Here is a 17,856-nt window from a genome sequence, read left to right as displayed (position 1 = left end):
ACCAAGCTCAACTGAAAATGCACTGTAGTATCCAATTCACTTCTGCATCCAGAAGAGCTAAGGAAACAAACCCTGTAAAAATGTGGTTCTGTGGCACAGGAAAGGAGGGGCACATTCCATACCTATGGCTTTGACTGAACAGACATTTCCTTAATTGTAATGCCTAAAGCTGCATTGCATCTGGAGAACATGTGTTTTCCTCAATTATTTTTAATACACAAGTATTTAAGAGTATGTAACAGTACCAACACTTACCAGGGGTGCAAAAAGAAAATCTTACATATGTGGTAATTTAGCTGCATTCTTTCTACCTGATGACCTGACTTGAATAATGAGATTTATTTTCACAAAAATAACCACTTTGAAAGGTGGCAGATGCTTCACTGCAGGGCCTTTCAGCAGAAGAGTATCTAAATATCATAAAAGTCACCATCTTAAAATCCTTCTACACACCACATCATATAAAGAAGGATAAAAAAAAAACAATTTCAAAACAGGACTCCTGAAAGTCATTGCATCAGGCACAGATAACAAAAAGGAATATGAAAGCAATGGATGTTATTGGGTAATAAAGAAGACTAACCATAAAAAAAAATTACAGAAGGTAAATGTCCCCCATGTTACTCTACAGTTACATTTATTACTCTTGAGTATATAAAATTGGAAACCTTTTATTATATATATTTGTATACAGCTGTTTACGTGTATAATGTATATATTTATATACAACTATTTGTAATTATATATAAATATAACAGCAGCTGAGCAACTGCATACTCAGCTTATGGATCATAATGAATTTATGAGATAGACAACAGATAAGCAGCATAAAAAATTATTTCCTTGCAAAAGTCATTCATTGAAATGAAAACTGAAAAAGTAGTAAAACTTTACATTAAATGAAAAGCAAAATCGTTAACTTTTATTTGAGAAGTAAATGGCATAAGAAATGGCTAACTAAGATTTCACAAAGAAGGAAGCCAACAGTGCTGTCTCCCACATAAAAACCCAAGATGTCCTGTTACAGGGACATCAATACACATGAGCCTCAGTTGCACCATCTGAGGCCCCTTTCTCAGCAGTCTTTACAAAGTGGTATCCACTGTAAGCTAAAAAGCACTTGGTTCATATTTGCAAAGTCTTCTTCTACTACAAAGCCCAAGTTTTTTAAGTGATTCTTCCTCCTAGCCCAGGACCATTTGTTATAAGGAGATACTCCAAGGACATTAAACCCGGATTCAATAGCAGCGGGGAGAGAAAAGGAACATAACAGATCTTGCTCCATGAAAACTGACAGAACAAGGTACCACCCTGACTATTACATCTCCCCCTCCCAATTCCAGTGTCTTAAAATTCTCTCTCAAAGTTACCTATTCAAGGTTTTAATGCCTTCTGTCAAGCTAAGAAACTATTTGAAGTATTTTACATTTCAGAAGCTTTTTTTACTCAAGGATTAAAAAAGTAATTGCCACATGCTCAAAAACCTGCTTTCATTTCTCAACAAGCATTTTGAACTCCTTTACATCCCACTTCCAGAACCTGAAAGTGTTCGGGTACAGTATACAGGGCTACCTGCAAATAATACATGGGTTTGCTAAATAATGCCGCTAAAAGCTTTTTCCTATTCTTGTTTGACTGCCAAAATTGAAACCAACCGAAAATAAATTTTGACAGCAGAATTGTAGGTTGAATACTGTATTGTTAGGCAATAGAACTGTATCTATTATATCACAAATTAATGTCTCCAGTTTCATCACTATATTTGCCAATAACTTGTTCTATTCCTCTATTTTTGCTTTGATTTGTTTTTTTTTTATTTACTTGAACTATGAGGTTTCCTAGGTAGCAAGCTTCTGCAAGAAGTTTTGAGAGTACAAAATCAGCAATCAGGAGGCTTTTGATGGTCCTGAGGCGTCACTGCATTATGACTACTCCCTACACAGTAGAAGTCATAATCCCCAAAGGGTACTTGATTTCTTCAAACTAGTACTAAGGAAAGAATATATGAGCTGAAGTTTTAGAAATCACTGATCTTTTATTTATAGTAACAGGTTTCATTTGTATTCATCTTCATGTAATTACTTTTAACATGTCAAAAAGGCAAACAATTTGGCTTTCCATAGGAACTTACTATGGAGGTACACAGTGAAAGACAATCAGCACTGTACACAATTGAAACAATTATAAATTAGGAAAAGCTTCTGACCATAGGGGCTTAGACAAACATTGCAACACCTCACCCAGAGAGCCAGTACAGTCTCTGTCCCTGGAGATACCCAAAACTCAAAGGGTAAGTCCCTAAGCAACCTTATCTAAGCTGGCCCATTTTGACTAAGCAGCATTTGAATTGCCTTCAGAAATTTCTCCCAGCCAGTATGACTGTAGAAGTAAACCAAAGTATTATTTGCAGTTACACATACAGTATATGATTGCTTCTTCAGACAGTGTTTAGCACTTTCCCAAGAAAGTGATTCAAATATCTATTCTGTCCTTCAATCTCAATGGTATTGATGCATTTTTAGTTTAAAAAACCCCAAAAAACAACCTAACCCAAGACAACACATTATCTTCACACACATTTTCATGTATATCCTGAAAAGAACATGAAAAATCTTGGAAGGCCTCCAATATTCAAAATTACATGTCAGTCTGAAAACCACTCCTAACTTCCTCATTCTTACTAAAGAATTCCATCAAAATGTTATCAAGGACACTTGCACGACTTTAAGTTTACTTTATAGATTACAGTGCAATTATATCCAGAAAAGATTATTCAAATGCAGCTCCTACTCACCTACAGTCTCCAAGTCTCATTTGACACAATTCTGAAAGTCAGAATTCTAAATCCTTTCAAAATGAACGATGTAAAGCACAGGAATTGCTTTTAACACATGTAAATTAGAAAAGTAACATTTTTTCTATCAAAAATTCTGCTAATGCTTTCAAAGCAGTTTTAGGAAAAAGGTTTGTATTTGCATGGAGAAAAGTAGCTGAGCCTCCCACACTGGTGGGCTTGTACATGTAAGTGCAATCTGCTGCCAATGTATTACACTTTACAGACACCATTACAGGTGAGCGATTCATTTTACTGGCCTAGACTTTTCATTCCAAAGCACGGACATATGAAATTGGTTTTCCTTAATCTAACAAAACTACACTGCAGAGTTTAGTTTAGCTTTATTAAGTAAATTAGGTGTCAAAATCTACAAATCTAAGAAGTTACAAAGTTACCCAATGCACCAGGAAATACTGGAAGCCATCCAGGTTCACTTTCACAAATGTGACTACTTCCTCATTATAAAAGAAGTTCTAGTCTAATCACACTGTTAAACCCCATCTTTCTGAAAAAGTGAAACTATTGAGATATAAGCTTACTGAAAGAGGTGTAGTTCCTTTTTTAAAAAAATATGGTTGAAAATTCCCATATTTATTATGGTCAGCATTTTAAGGAATGCAAGACCTAATTTAGTATTTAAAGACTTCATGTGCCATCCTTTCCTCCCTGAAGGCATTCTGATTTTCTGAAGTTCTGTCTCAGGTCATAGACAGCTATTTAACTCCTGTGCTTTGTAGATTCAAATTAAAACCAAAAAAACCCAACCAAACCTACAGAAAACATGTGCCTTCAAGTCACCAAAAACGGACTAGAAAACACTAGTTTTATGATTTAAATAGTTTTGGTGCTGTTTTTCATTTGTGCCAGTTAGTAAATGAGTGTTTACATTTTTACAACTTTTACAGTAAAATCAGTACCTTTCATCAGTTATGGCCTATATTCACATAGATAAATTGTACCTTTTATATTCCCACTAATATGCTTACTAAAAATATTTTTATATATGTTTATTAGTTTGTTGTAGCTACAGGTAAGAAAACAATTTCTAGATAAATTGGAATAAAACTGAACTGCAAAAAAATGGTTACTAGACTTCAACAAAACTACTTCAAATACCCTGCGTACATAAATGGGGTTTGCATTCAAAACTTGTTAAGTGATGATGTGTTATCTATAGGAAAGGTGCAGAGGTGATGACTTTGTTGCTTGGGAGTTCGGGGCTTCAAGATTTCCACCTCTCACATCCCATTTTTAAATAAACAAACTGAATCAATAACCAAACTTATGTTATTCAACATACCTAAAAACCTTTGAAATTTCAGTGACCTATGTGAATAACACAACTACAAAACACTGTGGATCACAAAAGCTGTCTCTGGCACTGAAAAATTGCTGCTCCTGGATGCTAAAACCAGTAACTTTCACTGGCAATGGTCCAATTTCAGATCTTTGGATCTACACAAATCTTACACACCTTATTTGCTACAAACAGTCCTTGTATTTTTTAAAAAAAGCTTGTTCAAATTTATTGTCACACTCATTGCATTATGGAAAGAAAAACAAGGCTTTGAAAATCTCTTAAAAATGTCACTATAAGGAACATGATGCAGTTCAAAATCATTTATGCAATCTTGAATATTGAAACGCTTTTCCTGGTTCTCCTTCTTCCTTGGTTTTAAAGATTCTTTACCTGAACTGTAACAATCTGGTTTGCCATTATTCCAATTATGCCCCTTTCTATATTCTCAATTATGCTGAACACGGCAAGTTCTAAACTTGAATTACACTACAGCTAAACACAGTCATCTTAAATCCAGCAGTAGTAAGGCATGTGCAACTGCTTACTGCCTTTGCAACACTTAAATCTTCTGTTTAAACGTGAAGTAAGATATGAATCAAAGACCTTTCTGAACTTGTCCTATCGTTACATCACTCGATCTCTTACTCATTTGTGCTCATACATCTTTATCACAAGTCTGAGACAAAAAAGGTTCTGTTATTTGGTTCACCTTCTTTCCTCCTTGAATTTTAGGAGTTTCAGGGTTCTAGTTATGTTTCTACTGAAATTATCTACAAAACCACACACCACCATCATCTGCATCAGCCTTCAATACTATGAATTCTCTATCATGGGAGGAAAGTATATAAAGGAGCAAGGTGATTTATTTCTCATGAAAAGCAATGTTTGCCTCTCTGCATCTACTCCTGCATTTATAGTCCCAACTGGATGAGTGAGAAGGGTGTGTTTGTCAAATCCTGTCCAGCTGATTTTTTTTAAGCTCAGTAAAACTCAATACTTGAAATAACATTTTTACTGCACAGTGAACGGCACAACTCAATGCATCAGAAATAAAATCTTAAGGTATCACATGTATATTGCCACATGGATATTCTCCATGAGTTTGCAATGTTGCCCATCTTTGGTTTCTTAGCCAATAAAATACACTATCAGGCTTGGAAAATTCCACTCATACAGGACAATCAATTTTGTATGGGACTGATAGAGAAATCAATTTAAATTTACAATGGATGAGTGCTCATTCTATTCACTTACACCAAAGCAGGAAGAGTCTCTATGAATCTCTGTACTTATTTTCAGAGAAAAGAAAAAAATGAAATTAGTGAGTAGAAAAAAGTTCAGAACTTAACTCCATCAGCCACAAAAGCACAGGCAGCACTTCCCACATTATACAGATACAAGATAAAACTGTCATTCTGTCTTGTATTATTTGACAGGACAAGAAGCAATGGGCACAAAATGAAACACAGGAAGTGCCTTGTGTCTGAACACAAGGAAACATTTTTTCACTGAAAGGGTGACCAGTCACTGCCACAGGTTGTCCAAGGAGGCTGTGGAGTCTGCAGCCCCAGAGATTTTCAAAAGCTGTCTGCACCTGGTACTGGGCAGCCTGCTTTAGATGACTCTACAAAACGATGTCCAAGGATCCCTTCCAATCTGAACCATTCAGCGATGACAAGATAACTTGCAATCAAAATATTTTCAGCATACCTTCAGGAACAATGTATTTGATTAACGTTACTTGTATTTTCTATAAGGGGCTAGAAAAAACGCAACTACCACTTATACCTCTGGATCACATTACTACTTGTATCAACACAGAGGGGGCACTGAAATGTGAATTAAGTAGAGGAAGGCAGAGTCTTCACACCTCTTGGGAAGAGGACAGCAACATCTTAGTGCTGTGCACCCCATGGCATGTCAGTGCATCTCTACTTATAGAACAGGGTCAAACAGGAAATCTGTCTTACTGTAACCATTTAGATATTTCAGACATCTTTTTTACTTCAAAAAAGTTTGAAACATCCTTTGTTGATGCCTTCCACATTTGAGTCATCTCACAACTTCCAGAAACATGAAAATATTCGTTTTTAAAGTGGGAAGTAAGCAAGAGCAAGGATTACATAAATCAGGAGAAGTGCACCAGCACCATACACACAAAACACCACACCCTAGCTCGGAAACAGGCAGCTGCCGTGAAGCTGGATCCCACAGATGATGACAAGGGGCAATGATAACTGAGGTCTCAGAAAACACACGCTCCTTTTGAGATTTTTCTGGAAAAATATGCCTTAAATTTGAGTTTCCAACTGCCTCAAAAAGAGTACATGGTCCATCCCGCTAACACAGTCCCCGTGCTCCTTGACCTCACACTTCCCCAATTACTGCCTCCTAATAGGAAGCAAAACAGCCTTCCTCATCCCCCCAGCTCCTTCCTCTCGCCAATCACACGTATCCCACCCCCTCCCGGAGCCTGCGGGGGTGCCTGGGGACAGCAGGCCGGGCGCTTCGGAGCAGCCGGCTGGCACGGCACCGCGCCTCGGGAACGGGAAGTGGAGGTGGGGGAGGGAAAGCCCTTCCGCGTCTCCTCTCCCTCTCCCCGCCGTCCCCGCTCCCCGCACGCCGGGCGGGGGCGGCCGAGGGGACCCGCAGAGCGGCCGCCGCCCCCGCCGGGCCCCGGGCGCCGCCCCTGCCGGGCCCGCACCGTACAAGGCGCGGCGGGAGATGCGGCCGGGCCCGGCCGGCCCTGCCCCGGCCTCCCCCCGACCCTCCGCCCGCCCCTCCCGCGGCCGGGCCCGGCTGCGCCGCCGCGCTGCCGACAGGGGCCCCGCCGGCTCAGAGGGACGGAGCGCAAGAGGGCGGCGCGGCTCGGCGCAGGTATCCACCCATCCCTACCTTCTCCTCGTCCGACAGCTGCTCCTCCAGGTCCGCCATCTTCCCGTCCGGCTGCGCCCGCCCCCTCCCGCTCCTCCTTACCGGCAGGAAGGGCGGGGCCCGCGCGCGCCCCACACGGAGGCGGCGCCTCGTGCGCGCGCGCGGCGGGCGGGCAGCCGCGGGCCGAGGGGAATGGGAAATGGGGAATGGGCATCCCGGGGCCGGGGGGGAATGGGAAATGGGGAATGGGCATCCCGGGGCCGGGGGGGAATGGGAAATGGGAAATAGGAAATGGGAAATGGGCATCCCGGGGCCGGGGGGAATGGGAAATGGGGGATCCTGGGGCGCAAGGGCGTGTTGGGAATGGAAAATGGGGGATCCTGGAAAGGTTTGAACAGCAACTGGAGTTGCGGGCAGCCAGAAGTAAAACTCAAAAAATCAGGTTGGAAAAGACCTCTGGGGTCATGGAGTCCCGCCTGTGAAGAGACCACCTGCTCAGCTAGACCATGGCCAGTGCCACATCCAATTTCTTCTTGCACAGCTCCAGGGACGGTAACCCCCACAGCTTCCCTGGGCAGCCCATTTTCCATATCTAATCACCCTCTCAGTGAAGAAATTCCTCCTGACATCCGAAATAAAGCTTCCCTTGCACAGGCCAGGGCTGTGTCCTCTCGTCCTGTCGGTGCCGGGGAGCAGAGGCCCGTCCCGGCTGGCTGCAGCCCTGGGGCGGAGGGCAATGCCCGGGCCCAGAGCGGGGCGGGGGTGCGGGCTGGGCCTGGGCCGGGCGCCCCGCAGGGCTGGGGGAGCCTGTGACGAGCTCGGTCTGATACCAGAGACACAGAAACGCGTGGAGTGATTTGTACTGTAGAACAGTGGACATGGAATGAGGTCAGTGGGAGGAAAAACAAGTAGATGGGAAGTTTTTTACCTCCAGAGTGAGAAATTGTGAAGAATGTCATCCAGCGATGTGACATTGCAGGTACACAGGGATTGGGGATGATGATGTGCAAGGATTGCCTCTAGACTAGTGGTTACTCTTTGGTAACATTTAAAAATACAATTTCTTAATGTCCAACAGTGTACTTCACGTCAGTTATGATGAACAAGGAAAAGCTGATCGCTGATGGGGAAATCAGAGGTGTTGAGATACACCTACATCAGTCATGGTTAGTGGTGTGAATGTAGCTCGCTTCAAGCCAAAGGATCTTGTTGTGCTATGGAGTTCATCCACATCTGTCTTTCCTACATGAGTATTTCTGCACAAATATTGTTGATGTGCAGTAGAGCAAAGTATGCCTATATCTGTAGAATTTTCCAGGGCTGTTACTCTAGATGCTGTAAGGAGACTGTCACATGAAAATAAAGGGAAATGAAATTGGACAAAAACTTGTTTAACCCAAATGTGGGTATTATAATGGCACAAAACCAGTATATAATGAAAACATGTAAATGAAAATAAGTAAAAATAATTAATGTATAGGTTGGACAACATGGCTGGTTCAGTACAGTTGAAGAAAGATTTAAAATACCTGAAACCATGGAGGGTAAAGATAATGGACAGTAGTGTATTTATGTCAGGAACAAAATAAATGACAACCAAAGCTAATGTTTGATAAGACCACTGCTAGATTTAGAGTGAAGTACAGAACAGAAAATGTGCATCTAAGGGATATTCGGGTTTTGAACATTTTACATATATTATTTGTACTCAGTAATAAAAGGTAATGGTAAAGGTAGCAGGTAACAGCATTGTGCAGCATTTAGTGTCATGCAACAGTACATTTAACTTCCACCCAGGAATCTTAAGAGTAACTACCTGAGATCTGTGAAATAATCCTGTTAATTTTTAACACACCTTGGGATTTGCCAGGTGATATTTTAACACACCGGGGGGATATTGCCATGGGTGTTGCTTTATTTAATAGGTATCAGGAAGACAATTCAAAAATATTTCTGTTTATCAGATAATTCTCTGATAAATGTGAACAGTTTTCTTATAAGTTAATTTATCTGTCTGTTGGATGTACCATGTTTACCAAATTTTTCTTGGAAGTGTGCTGAAACTAACATGATGAAGTGATTGATTCACAGGAGGATGTGTAGTCATCATAGAAACTGACGTGAGTCTTCTTAATAGAACCCTCACAGGTACTTTACTGTGACCTTAGAACTTAATGGGAAATGAATAATCGTGTAGAAATAATGTGGCTTTGTATTTTGTGACTAAACTATTTTGGAGTGTTTGTGTGTCTTCTCAGAAAGAATATGGAAATTTCAGAGGGATCTTAAAGAAGGAATAAAAATAATCCTGGAGACACAGAAAAAAATTCAGGTTATGTGGCTTAAGGATGTCAAGATTAAGAAGTGATTTTGGATATAGCAGTGATGCACGAGTTAATTTTGAATTTAAACCCACCTCCTAGGAAGTCATATATCTCTACTTGCTGTTTTGAATTGAATACAGCCAATTTCCAACCAGGAAATCTCATATATAAAATTAAAATTAAAATTTTTTCATGTGTCAGTGTCTCTACATATTGATCAACGGCTAATTTGGACTACAATCACATACAGAACAGCAAAATATTCTGTTGCTTACTAGCTAGCTTGTGTCTCAGCAGCTGTCTAGTCCCACTGTGTGAAGCTCTCCCTGGGCTAGCAGATCTGTCTCATGAGTAGCACGTGGTTTAGTGATGTAGTGAGAGAAGAATTATTAATTATAAAAAGAACCCACCCACCTCCCAAACAACAGCTATTGAGTTTTACTCAATCTGATCAGGCATAGTAGAGCTACCAGTCAAGTACCTTGCTATTTTGCTGTACTGCTTCTGTCATTTTTTTCTGTATTGACTCTGTAGAGCCAGACCCCTGGCCCTTGAGTAGCACTGGGAGGGAGCACAAAGCTCCTTAGTGCAGGGTCTCCCTGCAGGGCTACCAATATGGCTTGAGAGAAGTGCAGTTTCTGTGCTAAAGCCATCCTGAAGATTGAGGTGATAGGACATAGTGGTTAGCAGAGCGCACCTCTGTCCTTCTGCTCTAGCCCTGAACAGTTAGATAAATAATGCAGAAAAAAAAAAATAAAATAATGATTTCATTCTTCTTCATCAAGGCAGGTGATTGACATTTTATCTATTGCATCTGCTCAAAGGACAAACTCATGAGAGATGTATTTGGGGCCTCCTTGTTTAACCTGGAGGATGTACTACATTCTGTTTTCTAGGACAAAGATGGACTCTGGCTAAGCTCTAAGGCTGGCTCAGGTGTTGCTCCTGGCAGTAGGAAAGGAGGACTGCCCAGAAAGGCATGGCAGCCTGTGTCCCTGATGTCTGCTCCTTTCCATGGAAAGCTCCTTCTTGCATCCTGATACCTGTTGGAATTAATCCTGATGTTCCTGTGAGTTGGTAGGAGACATACTCCAGTTCCTGAGATTCCCAGGTGAGTATCAGATCTTAGAGCCTTGGGAATAGTCTACCAAATTGTGTCTGTATGTTTGGGGACTTGATGTTTGCAAGCCTCTCAATTTGATATTTGTAACTTAGAGATCCTTAGCAGTGAAAGCAAATAGGCTTGTCTAGAGAAGTTGAATGGTAAATCCTTACAATGGGAAGAAAGCTGTGACAGGAAAAATATTAACAAGTATAACTCTAGAGCAAGCCTGATAGTGAGCTTCCTTCTTAGATAGCACTTAGGATATTTTAGGCCATAATGGAAATTAGAGGGAATGATTCAGTAGCCCTTCATCCACTGTGGAGGTGCTTCTTAGAATCATGGAACAGCCCAGCTTGGAAGGGACCTTGAAAGATCAAGTGGTCCAACCTTTTGTGAGAGATGGAGCATAAATGAGGTTTGTCTAGTGCTCTTTCCAACTGGACTTTCCGATTGCCCCATCTTGAGGGTTGTTCCAGTTAATGTTTGTTCTCACTGTAAAAATGTCTTTCTTATAGAAAGATTTTTGTTGCTACCTTAGAATTTACTGTCATTTAGATTTTTGCTCATCAAGTTTGTGGTCCTGCTTACTTGTGGCATTTTTAAAATTGTTACACTATTCTTTATGCTTTGCAACCATAATACTTTCACTTTTGTTAATTTTGCACCATATTTTATGTTTCTCATGGAGACTATGGATGCAATGACAAACTAGATAGAGTCTACTGCTTTTATCAGTTACGGGGGCTTTACTAACACATTTACCTTAAAAGCTCTTTCTAAGTTCCTCACAGGATTGCATTCAGATCTTATCTGTGCTTGCTTTGTGACTTCCTATTCTGTTTCTATTCTTGGAAATTTTCTCAGGTTCTTTATCCACCCCATCCCCTGCATGAATAGTCAGTTACATAGCTTGCCTTACATAATTCAAATTCAAAAATCTAGTATTTGCCTTTGTTTTGACATGTACCCATGTTTTAGGAAGTAGATACTGATGTTACTTAGATTTATATTGAAATGCAGGCCAGTAGTTTACTTCAGTGGTTACAAGAAGATTTAGTTCTCCCATAAATTGAGATGCTTTGAAGCAGACTGGAATTATTTATTTTTGGTACAAAATTTTTATCCAGGGATGGGAACATACAAAAGGAGGGTGAAAAAGAGCAAGTGTTGAGCATTTTAGAGACGAGCAACCAAAGAAAGGAGGTACTCCTGGGTCTTATTGGACGCTGCCCCAGTTCAGCAGAGACAAGGAGGTATGAGGGCAATGGTCAATAGTGCAGCAACATCTGCAAAGACCTGAAGTCAACAAGAAGATAAGGATGAAGTGCTGCATACTGAACCATCTACTTTTGATTCTAGTCAGTCTCAAACTAGCTTTCTAAGCGAGTAATACTTACATATTTTCACATTCTACTGATTCTGTAGCCTGTATTCTTCAGACATAGGGGATCTGATTGGAGTTTCTCCAAATGTGTTAGTTATCTTTGCTGTCTTAGTATGTTAGCTTTTTAAACCCACAGTGTGAGCTACTAAAATGTTGCCTATAGTGGCCGACTTCTTTTCTTTACCTGCCCTTTGACTCCTTGAATATATTGTTTGATAAAATTGTCAGACTGCAAAAGGGCTTAATCCAAAATCTCCTGAAGAAAGAATCTTGATTTCCTGCTGAAATGTAGAAGGAAGTACTGTCAAGCAAAGAAGATTAGTGACTTCTTATAAAACATCTTTCATTACAGAAAATCTTCTCTCAATTCTAATGCAATGTGATAAACAACTGAATAACAAAAGTGTATTCTAAAAGTGTTCTTGAAGTTCGCAGTGAATGATGGATTGCTAGAACTGAGCAATTTTAGGGGGTTAAATAAGAACACCAGAGTTTGCAGGGAAAATACGACAACTAGAGAAGTTTTCTGTGAGATTGTTTACAGTGTCTGTGGAGAAGTTGCTAACTTAATCTGTACTAAAGTGCTAATATTTTATTAATAAATTATATCATAGCCATGGGCTGTGTTAGTGCTTTGGAAAGAAGAGTATTAGCATGTCTATTTTATAGCCTGTTTTTAAAAGATAAATATATTTGCTATAGACAGGTGCAGCTAGAGGCTTTCAAGGAGAACGTTTAAACATTGAAAAGAGTTCAAAGAATAATCAGGGGAAAAGCAATCCAATCTCTGATTAGTTTTATTAACAAAAAAACTTCTTAAATGTTTGTAGGTACTTTCTGGGATATCAGAAAGTTGTTAATAGGATGTTTTGGTGTATTAGAATACAGGATTCATGGCTAGTGGTTAAAACAGGACAAATTCAGGCTAAAAATAAACTTAAGATTGATTGTCAGACAGTTAACTATGTTGGTGTCCTGAGCTGCTTTACCAGCTAGCTTGCTGGTATAAGGACAACATATAAGGAAAGTTTGGTGGGTTTGAACCTCAGGCTGGAGCGTGGTCGACGGCGTGGAAGAAAAGAGTGGACTCTTCACATGGGTTTCACTAGGCTTTATTCCATCCAGGGAGCTGCCCACGTGCAAGAGTGAGCTCTGGACCTCTCTTCTCGCCTTAAGTACCTGAGGGGGCGTCCTCTAGGAGGGGAGAAAACAGAACCAATCGAAGAGGGGGTTGTGACCCAGAACAGGGAGACTTAATGGAACAATGAAGAAAGGTGGTACCTGACTACCTTGCCAAATCACAGGGCATTTTCACTGGAACCTTCCAGATCTTTACAAGGTGATTGACAAGGTCTATCACCAGGGAAAGACCACCAGGGCTTTGGGGATTAGGGTGTCAGAACAAACCATTATAAACGAATAACAAAAACATACAGAATTATTGAAAACCCAAAATGTACACCGCAACAGTTAGCTACTGGAATGATTTAACCAAGGCCACACTGGCACTAGCAATTTTACAGTAAAAACTGACCATTTTCCTAGAAGATACCTTCTCTAATTCAGCGAGGACTGAAGGAATCTTGTGGCCTGTGTTGCAGAAGGAGATAGCCAGGAATATCCTGAAGCCATCCTTTCTGACACTGTATGGCATGATTCTCTGAGCCCCTTTCCTTTTTGGCATCTGATGGAGAGAATCCAAAGAATAATGGAAGTGGCTCCATGGAAGAGATGAATTAGACAGAGGATAGTTTGAATGTAACGAACTGAATCCAGCAAGAATGGAATACAAAAAGGAGTGAAAAAATGTGCCAGGGAAATTACTGAGGATACAGTGGGTATTAATGAAATGGAGAATATCATGGTCAAATGAATCATCTGTAAAAAGGTTTAGTTGAGTATTTAAAATTGGATTATTGGGGAGTAATTTTGATACTTAGCTGATAAACACCTGAGTCTCCGCTCATGACTCTCAGCTTTCATCAACAGGGAGAAATAAGCACTCCAAAGGTGAGATTCATCTGACCTAGTTAAGACGCCTGTCTTAGGACAAGATTATTGTCTATATGTGCTCAGACCCAGCTGTCTAAATACTAGGTACCTGTATTATGACAGTCAAATCCCCTTTCACTGTTAGAAGATCAAAAGGAAAGAAGGTGATGGACTGGTAAAGAGGGTAAGGGAAGAACACAAGGGACAGCTGAAATTAAAAAGCTAAGGGAAAGGAGAGAGGACTACACTTGTAGTTCAGCACTGCTCTGTGCTCCCTAGGGAGGCTGTACTCAAAGAGGTAAATCACATATTTATGCACAAAGGACTTTGTACCAAGAGGGCTATACTTCTGTACTGCCTTTATTGCAGCTCCTACTCAGACATCAGGAATGCCATATCTGTAGCTATTGATCATATGGAGATAGAGCAGGATTAAGATTAACAAAGGAAGAGGGCAGGCTGGGGATTAGGAAACAGACCAGAATCAAAGTGTAAGGGCTCTGCACCTCATAAAGGCTAAAGAGGCTTAAGATAACATTGTGCCTTACAGCAAGTCCAAAACTTCTCCTGCCTGAACCAGTCTCGCTCTCTTTTGGTGTACCTATTTGTTTGCCTTTGCTCTGTGCCAGGATAGATTGAGAAAGCAAAACTGAGGAGAGCAAAGAAGCTGGATTACTGCTTGCCCCAGTCATCACATTGTTAAAGGTGCAGAACAAAAATAGTAGCTCAAAAGACTTGAGCAGCCAACCTGATTTTCTCAAAAAAAAAAAAAAAAAAAAAAAAAAAAAAAAAAAAAAAAAAAAAAAAAAAAAAAGGAAGTGCCATTTTCTAGCTGGATTTATTTACTTTCATTCTAAAGGAGACATTGTTTGGCAGTTTTATTTTTCAACAGGAAATAGTAAATGTGCTGATTTGTTTAATGAAGTTGAGATTCACCGTAGGAGTCCAAATTCCTTTTTTGTTATACTCTCTGTAGAAATGAATGTCTTATGCAGATAAAATCTCAATAAAGATAAACCATTCAAGCAGATGTGAGCAAAGAGCTGAGAATTTCTGGGCTGTAGAAAAAGATGCCTCACAGAGTCAGTGGTACTTCATGCTGCTTAATGGTGGTGTGGGGCCTTAATTTTTGTTCTTGTGAATATATTGGAAGAAATAATAGGAAGAGAAGGTTGGATTTTGAAGTAAAATAATGTAATTTTATTTTTGAATGTTGGGCCTCTGAATGATAGTCAGCATAAGCATTTGAGTATACTTACTTTTGACCTCAGTAAAAGTCCTGAATGCTAAATACTTGTGAAAATTAAGATAGTCCAAATGTTCATATAGGAAGATTATTTCTGTTATCTGCTTTTGAAATAGTTGCCAGGTTGTGTATTGATAAAATTACACTGATCTATTAAAACATATTTGTTTTGTTTGTGGGCTTTTGGGGTTTGTTTGTTTTTGTTTTTCTTTTTTGTGGTTGTTGTTCTGCAGTGTTCTGTTTAATCAAAGACAGGGTAAGACAGTGGTGCAGTTTGCAGTAGCAGTCAGGACTCACCTGTGGCCTTAGAGCCCAAGATCTGCTTCCTTGGGACATCTGTCATTTCTTAACACGGCACTGGAACACAGTGAAACCCCATTAGATGTAAAAGATAATGGAGAATTATCTTGCCATTTGACTTTAGCAAAAGTAGTCCTATATATGATTGTAGTAATTACATTGTTCTCAGTTTTCTGTTGTCATAGAAATTTGAGACTCCAAGAGAGCCAAGATTTTACCCACATGGATTCTGAAGTTGATATTGACTGTGGATCAGGCCAGGTAAATTAAATGAGCAGGAATCAAGGAAGGTTGCAGATTAATGGGCAGCGTGTCTGACGGAATGCTAAGTTTTATATGACTATACATTGTCCCAAGATAACATTCAGCTTGTTTGATTTAAGTCCTCTACATTTTCTTATTCCGAGGCCTCCATTTTACACTTAATTGGGTTTATAATGGTACAGAGGTCTGTTGCAAAGAGCAAGATTAATATCAGAGATGTAACAAAGTTAGTGCAAGAATTATCCATTGTATTATTAATTTAATAAGTTCAAAACAAGCATTATTAATCAACAAATACTTGTTTTGAACTCAGCTGTGACTAACTTCATAGGCTTCATATTGACAAACCCTTATTAAATTTTTTGAAAGGAAGAATTTGCACCCTCTCCCCAAGTATTTTCACTGTTGATTATCTTGATGGGAATGAGTTTTTTATTAGATTAATAATTCTGTTTTTTTCCAAGAAGTTTGTAAAAAGGGAAGATACTTTTTGTTGTTGCAGTAAATTGGGTTATAGGGATCATTCTCCCTCAATTGTCATGAAGAAAATTGACAAACAGCTAATGCAAACCCAGAGAAAATACATCCCACCATAATGTACTCAACCACCCCCCCAAGAAGTCATCTTTTGATTAAGAAGAGCAACTCAGAAAAAAAGTAACACAAAGATGAAAGGTCTGATTTTACTAGTTTCATTTCTCCAACCTCAAGAAAGGCACAGAGGAGTAAATCATTATACTTACTACAAAAAACTGATGTCATTTTCCTCTTTGTGGCATTTTAGAAAGCATTTTGTGTGGACTAATTGGGAATGGAAAACCTTAGAACTGGAACTGTATTTTGGTAGTAATTAATAACTCATTAATTTTTTTTTTAATATCTAGATGAACTATTTTGAACCAAAGAAAATGCTTTTGATCCTGAAAGGGAACAAAGTTTTACTCCACACGTGCTTTAACCAGTTTTCCAATTTTTAGAGAATTGCATTTGCTACATACCTGTGCCTGTTTTAACTCCTGTAGCTGTGCTGTAATGACATCCCTGACTGATATGGATCAGTATTAGTCTGAGAGTAAGTCTGTGTACATTCTTTTCAAATGGTAGGCTCAGGCTTTTGCAATCTGTGGAAAGTTAATGCAAATACTGTGCTCCACTTCCTTCCTCACAGTAAGATGTTGAAGTTCTGGTTTTAGTCTCTCATGTCAGATCAGGATATGGAGCAAATAAAGAAGTCTCGTGTCTCTGTTGTGATGTGTAGGATGAAGTGATGAAGAGCTACAAGTAGAAGTGGGATGTCTAGATATGTAAATTAACACCATCTAGTGTGATGAAGAGGGTTCTCTAGTCTACCTATTATTTGGTTTTTTTTAAATTTTGTGGGAAAGAAGAGCAGCAAGGTGCCTTTATAGATGTTTCAGGTGCAACAGAGGACAAGAGAGCATTTTCTTGGAATTCAGTGGTAGCAGAAGATGGAAGTTTGATAACCTATGAAAGTCCTAGAAGGAAAGATAGTTGAGGTGGTGGGACACAGGTGGACCACTGCCTTCCTGTGCTGCTTGCTGACATGGTGACATGAAGAGCTGTTTCTAAACGTGTTTGAGCTTACTTACAGAACTGCTGCACCTGAGTCCAGCTTCTTCATACAACTTGTGTCATCACACATTGTTTTCTGGCCATGTCCTTGTGTAGTACATCATGGTTGGACCTGTATGTGTTAACTTCTGGTAGTTTTAGGTCTTCGTTGCCACTTGTTTCTGGATTTGGCTTTACATTCCTTTAGTCACAGTCTTTGCCCTGAGCCACATCAGACTACTGATTCCACCATTGCTCGCTGCCTTGTCTGCTGGGAATTCTCCCGGGAGCCAGGGAAGAAAAAGATGACTTAGGAAAGGGGTGGGGAAATGGGAGGGTGGGGAGAAAAGGGAAGCAGATCTCATGACTTTTTTTTTTCCTTACAGCACATGGCCCTTCACAGTGTCCATGCAATATAGCCTGTCTCTTGTTGTGGGTTGTATTCTCGGGAAGGATTTTTCAAATGGCCTGTTAATAAACCCTGATTGAGTCACGAAAATCTGTTGCAGCTCTCTAAACCTGGCAAAGTTGGGGTTTTGTTGCATGTGTGGTGGACTGGTTGGGTCACATGCTGGTGACCAGTCCTGCTCATGGCAGAGGCTGGGAAGGACAGTGGCGAGGGCCTGATCCAGCCCATGGCACAAGGTGGAGAGGAATGG

The 17,856-nt window shown here is 40.0% G+C and overlaps 1 protein-coding gene and 1 long non-coding RNA gene across 2 annotated transcripts in view; one reads left to right on the top strand and one right to left on the bottom strand.

Moving 5' to 3' along the window:
- The window catches only part of CAPZA2 (capping actin protein of muscle Z-line subunit alpha 2), a 30,953-nt gene extending 23,832 nt beyond the window's left edge, over nucleotides 1-7,121 (bottom strand). The window contains exon 1 of the mRNA XM_083858753.1: nucleotides 7,032-7,121. Coding sequence (XP_083714879.1) covers nucleotides 7,032-7,070 — 39 coding nt within the window. The 5' untranslated portion in view covers nucleotides 7,071-7,121. The remainder of the gene's footprint in view (nucleotides 1-7,031) is intronic.
- Nucleotides 7,122-7,818: 697 nt separating this feature from the next.
- Nucleotides 7,819-17,495, top strand: LOC310908353. Its single transcript, XR_014589840.1, has 4 exons — nucleotides 7,819-8,176; nucleotides 10,231-10,445; nucleotides 15,547-15,622; nucleotides 17,035-17,495. It is a non-coding gene; the product is annotated as an uncharacterized lncRNA (long non-coding RNA).
- Nucleotides 17,496-17,856: the final 361 nt, after the last annotated feature.

This window comes from Zosterops lateralis (assembly GCF_965231275.1).
Source record: "Zosterops lateralis genome assembly, chromosome: 4".
Classification (NCBI taxonomy): Eukaryota; Metazoa; Chordata; class Aves; order Passeriformes; family Zosteropidae; genus Zosterops; species Zosterops lateralis.
The sequence above is the reverse complement of the archived record's forward strand: the minus strand, read 5'-3'. Positions and strand labels throughout refer to the sequence as shown.